Source organism: Bacillus rossius, chromosome 11 (genome assembly GCF_032445375.1).
Source record: "Bacillus rossius redtenbacheri isolate Brsri chromosome 11, Brsri_v3, whole genome shotgun sequence".
NCBI lineage: Eukaryota > Metazoa > Arthropoda > Insecta > Phasmatodea > Bacillidae > Bacillus > Bacillus rossius.
Window position 1 is genome coordinate 50,394,672 of NC_086338.1, and position 11,212 is coordinate 50,405,883.

An 11,212-nucleotide genomic window follows, 5' to 3' on the forward strand; every position below is an offset into this window, starting at 1 on the left:
TTAACACCCTAATATTGTATATTAAAAAAAAAATACAATCCTATTGATTCTAAGTTACATTTTACGATCTATCAACAATTTTTAGACCAGTTTGCCAAACATTCGAAATTTTAAATAATGTTTGATGTTTATTATTAGCGAGGCCTCGGGGCGCCGTTTGAATTTCATTGTTTTCATCACTGACTGTTTAGGAGAATAAAATTTAGAATATTTTGGCGTCTTCCCTGACCAGAATGTTTAAAATTGTGAAGACCGGAAATGTTTAGTGATTTTGGTTGAAACCTGGTGTTCGGTGAATATTAGTCTCATACTAGAATTGACTAACCCTTTTCATTTATTAAGTAAAGTGTAAATAAATATTTTGAGCTGAGTATTTTCATAGATATAGTCACAACATGGCACACATAATGTACAGTATATTTTATGTGTAGCTTTGCTTCTGCAGAGACCAAATTAATTTGTATTTTGTGTGCTACCTACCTGACCCGTGTCTTTGAATTTTTTTTCGTATACTGTTTATGTGTATTCAAAGTGTTTAATGCGTAATAAAATCTGTGTTCAGAACATGGGTGTAATCCGGAATTGGCATTCCAAGTGGAGTAGAAGCCAACAATATATTTATTTAATAGTGAACTTCTTAATTTTTTTAACATGTTGGGTTGTAGAGCGCACATTGGATACAGACGCATTAATTTATTTAATTATAATTTATTTAACGCTTATATAGTTGGTAAGTCTTTTCCTATATGTATTTGAAATAGACTGTACATTGAATAGATGTTCATGCGTTTCTTTAATTCAAAATATTATTTAATAGCAAAAATAGTTTACAAAACTTGATAATTTTTTTCTGTGGGTGTTTACATAGAGTGGAGAATGTGTAGAGATTAATAAATTTTTTTTTTTTTTTTTTTTTTTTTTAGAAAATGGAACTAATAATTCTTCAATATGGATTGCAAGGATAAGTGAAATGAAAAGGGGGGAAGAGAGAGTGAGAGAAGGGGAGAGAGAGAGAGAGAGAGAGAGAAGGGGGGGGGGGAAGTATAAAGTTATGGTCTATTCACCCATGGAAATATTACAAGTTCTTATGCGAATATCACGTTCTTGCGTGGTGTGGTAGCATGTGTGGAAATTAAAGTTGGTCGACAATAGCCCAGTCTAGCAGTCTCAGTTTCAACTAATTTAGACTTTGCCTTTTGCAGCTAATTTCGGAAATTGTCTGCTATCTGACAGCTAGCGTTGAATTTACAGATGGTAGATCTTGCACACTCTAGTAGGTAATATGGAAATAACTTTTAATGTTCGAATGTATCTACATGTTACGCTCCTAGTGGGGAAATTCGGAAAAAGGATAGCGGTTGTAAAACATGTTAGACTCGTGGCAGGGTTTGCTGGAGCGGTGAGGTGGGGGTTGAGTTCAGAAGGGCGTAGCGTAATTCTAGTATAGTATCCTTGTGGTAAACCATATGATTTAAAACAATTTTATTATTAAAAAAATTGTTCAGCTTGCTGCAATGGTTTGTCGTCGAGATGAAGCACAAGAAGGTCTCCAACGCTTTAATCGATTCATATTTGTCTTCCCCTTATGTACTTACTGACAATGAATTGAGATTAATTTGTTACAGGGCTTGATTGACACTAATTGACACTAATAGATATTATGGGATTTTAATTGGTCTATTTTTCGGGTAGAAATGTTGTGCTCTCCCTACTTCCAATTAAAAAAATCTCTAATTAGTTCCTTTCGTCGCCACAAAATTCACTTTAGAATTAGATTTTAAAAAAATTCAATTTATATGACAAAAAATTTGAAGATTGCAAATTTTGTCATGTCATATTTACCTTTAAAAAGTATGTTAATTTAAAAGATTTTCATGGACATGCGCCGTTGCTGGTATGGCGTGTGTCCATGATAATCTTTGAAATCAAGCTTCCTCACTGCAAGAATCATTCAAAGAACGAACGTAAGAAAGTTTTCAAAGCTGCTTCGGTCAGACATTTTTGTGTTCTCGATTTGTCGTTCGAATTCGTTTACAATTAGAACATTATTAAAATAATTTGCAAATATATTTTAAAATGTCCGGGGAGCGTAAAAAAAGTTGTGATCAGTTTTAAATTTTATCCGTTCGTCTCTGTAGTAATATAAGGATGAAGTTTGTAAAGAATATAACTTTATATTCATGTAAGAGTTTGAAAACTATATATGTCTATGAACGATCCACATGGCTCATTAACTTTCATTAATCCATCGACACATCTCCCATAAGAAAACTGCATCATCAATTCCTCTGATTAGGAAATATATATATATATATATATATATATATATATATAAATTATGGACATTCGCCATTACTATTTTACAAAGTAAGTCATACGAAAAACCCTAAATATTGAGCAAAAAAAGATGAATACACAAACACAAGGGAAAAAATTGCCAAAATCAACGGACTTAAAATGCTAAATGCAAGGACAGGACGGACAGCCGCCTACGAGGTGCTTACCAGGTGTTTAGCAGGTGTCTAGCAGCTGCATACCAGCTGTCTACCAGGTGCCTGCTAGGTGTATACTAGGTGTCTACAATGTGTATACGAGGTGTCCACCAGATGTATACCAGGTGTCTACCAGGTGTATACTAGGTGTCTACAATATGTATACGAGGTGTCCACCATATGTATACCAGGTGTCTACCAGGTGCCTACCAGGTGTATACGAGGTGTCTACAATGTGTATACGAGGTGTCCATCAGATGTAAACCAGATGTCTACCAGGTGTCCAGCAGGTGTCCTCAAGCTGTTGTCAGGACTCGCCCACTCCTGTTTGTCTTCAGCTCTGAGGTGCCACCAGCAGGTGTGTAGAGGTCTCTGCCGCCTCTGCATGCACATCACATTGCAATGGCTGTAGTTTGGCCAGGTATGAGAAAAATAGCGATGTACCTGTCATTTTGTGGCCGGCAGGGCCACATTTTTACTTGTAATTTATTTTTGTTGCTGGTCTCTAGTTTTATCTGGTTTTTTATTTCACGTATTTTTACGCCTTTTTTAATTAATGTTAATTTATCTGTAAATTTTTTTAATTATATTTGTTTCTGTTAATTAGTTATACGCCGTTTGGTAGCTATCGATTATGAGTTTAAGAATATCGATTGTGTTTCACGTAAATACCACTTGGTGAGCGCCCGGCGGTTGGCTGATGACGTCAGACATTCGGCTTGCCGGGAAGAAAAAATCAGCTGGGAGAGAGAGTGGGTGCCGAGCGACCGTCGAGGAGAGAGCCATGTGACGGCGCGGACTGGTATGCCGGACGGCAACGGGCGACGAAGAGTATTGGGATGGAGGCTCCACGATGGGTGACAGGGCAAATGGATTGCCCTGTGGTACAGAAGAAATCAAGGTAAAGAGAGGCCGCGATTTTGATTTTTACCCTCGTGGTGCTGCACTGGTTTTTGGCAAACCTAGTGAACTGTGTATTTTCCCATACTAAATTTTATTTGGACGGAACTTTTATTAGCCTGTTTGGTGAAGAGGCCCATTTGTTTCACACGTTGTTCCAGTGTGGGATTTTTTAATAAGGTCGCCCGTTTGCCTGTAGTTGTAATAAAAGTATAAGTTTGGAAGAAACGAACATTTTGCAATTTGTTTTTGAGATTTTGTCTTCGGAATTGGCATACTTAAAGTTGCATTTGGCTAATATATCAGCTTGTGCAGTATTATTAAAAGTATGCGATCGGTATTGGACTACATGCGCAGCCTGATGTTGGTTGGTGCGGCCATTCTACGTTTTTATGAAATCATTGGCAAGTTAATAAAGAAGTAAGACTTTGTTTGAAGTATATGATAAAAACTTCGGTGGTAACATAGTTATGTTACGTGAAGAGTTTTTGCTACATTTCCCTTAAAAAAAAAATAAGATAATTTTTTTTTGGTCATCGTTCACGCCTTTGTGAATTCGTACCTATGGCCCGGCGTGGCATTAGACTCTGGAGTTGGTGAGGAAGGTCAGGAAGCCAGCGCACGCCTAGGATATTAACTTTGTTTTTTTGGCAAGTCTTTAGCAACGAACATCTGAAGAAAGACTAAACCGTTGATTGAGAGTTTAAGAACTTTATTTAAATAATTTGTTTGTACTTCAGTTTTATTATTGTAGAATTTTTTATATATTTATATTGATTGTCTTGTTTGATTTTTGGTATTAGGGCAGTCAGTATATTTTGATATTTTATAGTGGCCACGCCTCACGCCCTTATATATTTTTATACTTGTTGTTATCAGTATTTATATTTTTACGATTTTTTAAAGGTTATTGTTAGTATCGCAAATGGGGATAAGATGCTGCCATTATTAACGTCAGCTTTTGTAACTAAGCTTGTATGGTTATGTATAGTAAAAATTATTTTTACAAATTTCTATTTTTTAATAACATACGTCCAAAGTCTTGCCTCTTGTTTGTTTAATGGTTACTCTACTATTATATCCTTTGAATTTTTTGGCCTGACCCCTGGGCAGTGGTGTGGGGAATTTATATTGTTTAGCTTTTTATGCCTGGTTTTAATATTTATTTTTTCCCTTCGCGCCCAGAGTGAGTCGGGGACGCAACCCCTCTTCCAATTAAGGAGGAAGAAGGGTTACAACTTGTATATCTGAATGTTGGAGTACTTGGCACCTCAGAGACTGTTCGAGAAATTCCATGCCTAAAATACAACGAAGTCACTATTTTTAAACGGTACGAACTATGAACTTGAATATGGGCGTGAAAAAATGTTTAAAAATATCAGATAACGCTCTGCTGACAGCGCTGGAAACTCCAATTATTTTAGCTTCTAAAAAGAGCAGTAAAACATGCATGCTTTCAGTTTTACAAAGATTGTGGAAAGTGAAGCAAAAATGCCTGTAAGAACCAATTATATATTTTAACTAGAATTTCACACGAATAAGTATATAAGAGTACAAAAATTCATTAAAAACACTTATAAAATAGGCGTAGTGTTCATGTGAAACAAAACTAACTAAAAAAAATATTGTTTATCAAGCAAATTCGCACAATGGTAACGGCAACAACATGTAGTAATTATTTTAAATCTACTTAATACAATGTTACAACTTTACCTTTAATATAAACACTGTTACACTTAGCCAAAAGACACTCTTGACATTTTGTGACAGAACGAAAAAATACATAGGTACAGAATAATAAATAATTTTTAGGTACAAAAAGCTAAAACAATCAAAAATGATAAGTACAAAATATATAATTTATAATAACTTATACATTAAATCATTTCATTTATATGTACATAATTACATATAGATTATGCAATATTTTGCTTTTCATAGCTTAAGACATGATATTTCAGTGACATCTCTTCAGTGTAAACACTGAAAACTCACGCTCTAATATGCTCTAACAGTATATTTTAAGTTACCTTCAAATAATCACACCCTTTTTGTTCTAAAACAGTATTTAGAATATGTCATATATATATGTATTGAATTACTTTCACCCATTCTCAAAACCCGCGAGAACTGCCTCCACTCCTGCTGTAGAGCATAATGTAAGAGTGTGTTTACTATCCTTAATTTAGATCACACAAACTATTCCCTGCATCAAGTAGGAACCTACAGACCTCAGCTCTGCTGTAGAAGAACTGACCTCGCCCCTAAGGTAGGCTGGGCCCTAAACCCCACCCATTGCTGTAGGAAAGGTACTAGCCTCACCCCTGAGGCAAACAGTAATATAGACATTCCGCCCATTGCTGTAGAAAAGGAACTAACTCAGCCCCTACGTCAGTCAGGGCCCTAGATGCTCCGCCTCTTGATGTAGGGAAAGAACTAGTTCCGCAGGCAGGCTAGGCCTTAGAAGCCCCACCCATTGATGTAGAATAGAAACTAGCTTCGCCATAAGGGAGGCTTGTACCCTAAATGCCCCACCCATTGCTGTAGATGAGAAACTAACCCCGCTTCTGAGCCTGGCTGGAAACTATATACACCACTACATGCAGTAGGAGAGGAACTTTTTCCACCCTACGAAAGTCTGTAACTTTGACGCCTCACCCATTGCTCTAGGAGTGGAAATAGCTCCACCCCTATAGCAGGCTGTAAATTGGAGGTCCCATCCACTGCTGTAGGAGAGAAACTAGCCCCGCTCCTGAAGCAGGCTGTACTTGGACGCCCCGCCCACTGATGTAGGAGAGGAACTAGCTCCACCCCTACGGCAGGCTGTGACCTAGACGCCCCGCCCACTGATGTAGGAGAGGAACTACCTCCACCCCTACGGCAGACTGTGACCTAGACGCCCCACCCACTGCTGTAGGAGAGGAACTAGCTCCACCCCTACGGCAGACTGTGACCTAGACGCCCCGCCCACTGATGTAGGAGAGGAACTAGCTCCACCCCTATGGCAGACTGTGACCTAGACGCCCCACCCACTGCTGTAGGAGAGGAACTAGCTCCACCCCTACGGCAGGCTGTGACCTAGATGCCCCACCCACTGCTGTAGGAGAGGGACTAGCTCCACCCATACGGCAGGCTGTGACCTAGACGCCCCGCCCACTGCTGTAGGAGAGGAACTAGCTCCACCCCTACGGCAGGCTGTGACCTAGACGCCCCGCCCACTGCTGTAGGAGAGGAACTAGCCCCACCCCGGGAGCAGGCTGTGACCTAGACGCCCCGCCCCTTGTCGCGGACCCTGCCCCTGGCCACCGGAGGGCGGGGCCGCGCGCAGCTCTCCGGCTCCGGACTGGCGGGCGCCGGCTGCTCGCGGCTGCAGCTGGGGGGCTCCGGGTCCACGGAGCGGGCGGGCTTGCGGCCCCCGGACACCAGCTCCATGAAGGCCTGGAAGTCGTCGGCGTCCAGCTGGTTGCCCTCGTAGCCGCGCCACATGGACCGGCTGTCGAGGGAGCACTCGTACTCTCGCGGCAAGCACACTGCCGCTCGCACGGCCGCCAGGAGCGCTGTCGTGCACACCTGCGATCATCACACACACCACACTGCTTGCAAGTCTGCGGTGTATCCTTCTGGTTGTATCTCACGAAACCTACGAACAATCGCCTTGTCGCCATACCTATCTACATCACTGACACTTGATAGTCATGTAGTTAGGAACCAAATGTACAGTTGAAGTTAAAAAAAAATAACAAATTATAGTCTGCTCTAGTGGCAGGTCTAATGTTTGACCCCAAATTGATGGCAAATAGACTACTCTATAAGTTAAGTTTCTACGTTTAACCAATATACAATTTTGAAACCGTCTGCAGCTGCGGCTGCAGTAACACCACACAGGGTTCTCTGGAGAAAGTGTTGGTATTTGATCATCCATGTGATGGATGTAGTTGTAGTAACACTATGCATTGCTCCATGGAGGAATTGTTGTCAGCTGGTTATCCACGTCATGGATGCGGCTGCAGTAACACCACATATGACTCCAGGGGAAGTGTGGTCAGCTTGTTATCCATGCGATGGGTAACACAGGGCTCCATAGCGGTAGTTTTGTCAATTGGTGATCAACATTATCCTATAGTTGTATGTTAGGCTTACAGATGTTTCCAGGTGACGAGAATATTAAAGCCCTTTTTTAAAATATATTCATTTCCCTAAAAAAAATAATATTAAAGAGTTGTCTAGATTGAACTTCTTTTTAGTTTCCTTCGTTGGAAAAAAAACGAAGAATTTAATGTGTCCTTGAGCTCTGCTACCGCATTTCTGTTACATAATTACCACTACTGCAGCCACACAGCTGTAGCTATGCTACTACAGACTACTGCAGCCCATCTACTATAGTCCCACCCCTGTTACTGCAGCTACGCAACTATGGCCATGCTACTCGAAACACGGTACTGCATTCACATTATACTGCAGACACACTAGTGCAGACATACTACTGCAGACACACCACTGCAGCCACTTTAGTGTAGACACACTACTGCAGACACATTACTGCAGACACATTACTGCAGACACACTACTGCAGACACACTACCGTAGCCACTTTACTGCAGACACACTACTCCAGACACACTACTGCAGATACACTACTGCAGATACACTACTGCAGTCACACTACTGCAGACACACTACGGCAGACACACTAGTGCAACCACTTTACTGCTGACACACTACTCCAAACACACTACTGCAGACACACTAATCCAGACACACTACTGCAGACATACTACTGCAGACACACTACTGCAGACACACTACTGCAGACACACTACTGCAGACACACTACTGCAGACACACTACTGCAGACACACTAGTGCAGCCACTTTACTGCTGACACACTACTCCAGACACACTACTGCAGATACACTACTGCAGTCACACTACTGCAGACACACTACTGCAGACACACTACTCCAGACACACTACTGCAGACACACTACTCCAGACACATTACTGCAGACACACTACTGCAGACACACTACTGCAGATACACTACTGCAGTCACACTACTGCAGATACACTACTCCAGACACACTACTGCAGCCACTTTACTGCTGACACACTACTCCAGACACACTACTGCAGACACACTACTGCAGACACATTACTGCAGACACACTACTGCAGACACATTACTGCAGACACACTACTGCAGACACACTACTGCAGATACACTACTGCAGTCACACTACTGCAGATACACTACTCCAGACACACTACTGCAGCCACTTTACTGCTGACACACTACTCCAGACACACTACTGCAGACACACTACTCCAGACACATTACTGCAGACACACTACTGCAGACACACTACTGCAGACACACTACTGCATACAGACTATTGCAGACACACTACTACAGACACTACTGCAGCCACACTACTGCAGACACACTACTGCAGCCACTCTACTGCAGAAACATTATAGCAGGAGTTGCAGGGTTCAGTCATCCGCAATTGTTCATAGACGTCTCAACAGTTGATTACTAACAATTTTGGCAAATCTTTTTATTATTGAGGTGCAGTTGCAATCATGTGCTTTCGGGCTAGCTTGGACAATAATTTCGGGGGCCCATATATTTGCCTAATTGTTTACCTTCATATTTTATTATTAAACAGTTAGAACATTTTTTGTGAATTATGAACTATTTTCAAACAACACAATGAAGTTATATTGCGCATTAGTAGCGTCTCAATATCCACTGGAGCGAGGATCGTAGATATGCAGGAGAGAAAGGTTAACATTGGAAGACCGTACTAAGAATGATAGAGCAACCGTTTTGTATAAATACAATATAGTAATTTATATCTTCGAATAAAATACCATGAAATGTTGCAACCAGAGGATTGATTGTACAACATGAACAATTTTCAAACCAGGATGAACACGACCCACGCAAGATGCGAGCAATGGCGGCTTCAGGATGACTTTTCGGGAGGGGCTATCGCACAAGGAAAGGTCGTGGTTGCAAAAAAAAATTGAATGTGGTCAAGATATTGGCCTTGGAATATTATTTAAAAATTTACAGGTTTCAAATACAGAACCTTAGTAGCTCCATGGAACTTTTGATGAGATAAAGGTTTAACGTATGAAATTAAATATTTAAGTAAACATAAATATACACACTAATCGATGAAATTGGTCTCGGGAGGGGCTATCGCACACCACCGCCCCCCTTCTGGAGCCGCGCTGCGGTCCAGGGGCGTAGCCAGGGGGGGGGGTTAGGTGTTAACCCCCCCCTCCCCCCCCTTATCACCAAATCTTTAATTAATTTCCTATTCATCACTCAAACAAATTTCATATTAAAATTAATAAAAATTTTACCATTACAATATTTAAATTTATGTACCGAAAACTGCTAAAATAGCACTATTTTACACCTTAAAATCCAAATTTTCCCGGGGGAGGACCACCCCCCAACCCCCCGCTTTAGTACGGGGGGGGGGAGGCGCATGCTTCTTAACACCCCCCATACGCAAATCCTGGCTACGCCACTGCTGCGGTCGAAGACCACTCACTCACCACGGTGGCTAGCTGCAGCCTCATGTCTGCTGGCTGTCTGCTGGCTGTCTGCTGGCTGTCTGCTACTGTCTGCCGGCGCGGCGGTGCGGAGTCGAGCCCGCGGCCAGACCGCGGCGCGCTCTTATAGCGCGGCGAGCGTGACGTAGCTCGGAGCGTGCTGCGGCCCCAAAACAACGCTCCTATAGCCGCTGTCCGGCGGGTGTACAAGCCTCGAGCCCTCTCGGCTCTGCTTGATGTCCCGCGACTCAACACCCGAGCCTAGAGAACTTCACTAACACTTTAACCGATCACGTTCTAAATGATCCGTGCAACGGACGAATTTTTAAATGTCATTTTAACAGTGTTACAATAATTCTTTTTTTTTGTCGTGACAACGTCCAATAAATCTATGAACGCCGGCTGCACGCACGAAAAAGGATGACTCATTGTCCCGTTACGCACATTGTACGCTTGCGCCGCATCTGTCTCTCTTCCACTCGATTGGAACAACCATCGATTTGACTTTATCGAGGCACATTAAACTTGAAACACTCCCATTCGTTTCCTACCTTTCCTATCATCGTCCTATCCTTAACAGAATAACACAGATTGGAAGAAGTTAAATAGCAAACATGTACAAAAGTTATAGTTAAAATAATCTCTTCGTTAAAGTAATAAACATATTTGAATTAATGAGTGCAAATAAAAGTAAATTTATCAATTAAATTGTAGATTTCATTTCACTCATTCTTTGTATCCATACAAATCAGTGAAATTTCAATAAAAATGATTCAATTTTATTCATAAAAGTATGCAATCATCTCATCAATGTTTTGTTATGACGTTGTCACGTTAAACTATCGTCCGTAAACCGACTTTACAGACAACCAATTTTTTTTACGAAAGTAACTGTTTTGAACGACGGGGATAACTGATTCATACTCAACTAACCATCAACAGACGTTACCAGGCACCATTTCCGCGATGCTTTGGGCGACACAATATGGCGATGGCGAGGTTGAAAAGTGACTTCAACTGCGTCATCAGCATTCCGTCTCACGGCAGTTCCTAACTGCGTGCTTCAAGCGACCCGCGAGAAAGACTGTGGCCGTGCAAGGGTCAGCCCAGGGACTGAAGCCTAGCTTGCTGGCCTTGGGCAAGTGCGACGGCCCAAGAGCCCTGGGCGAGACCACAAGGAACCAGGTGAACTGACACGTCCACCATCTTGGCCTCTGCCGTCACCACAATGAACTCCCTAGGCACCAAAG

At 41.7% G+C, this 11,212-nt stretch overlaps 1 protein-coding gene across 1 annotated transcript; it reads right to left on the reverse strand.

Annotated features, from left to right (window-relative positions):
- Positions 1-5,451: 5,451 nt before the first annotated feature.
- Positions 5,452-10,546, reverse strand: LOC134536945 (uncharacterized). The gene is made up of 2 exons (XM_063377055.1): positions 9,966-10,546; positions 5,452-6,962 (listed from the first exon to the last, which is right to left on the reverse strand). The coding sequence occupies exons 1-2, from the start codon at positions 9,987-9,989 to the stop codon at positions 6,657-6,659; spliced, it is 330 nt and encodes a 109-aa protein (XP_063233125.1). The 5' UTR covers positions 9,990-10,546; the 3' UTR covers positions 5,452-6,656.
- Positions 10,547-11,212: the final 666 nt, after the last annotated feature.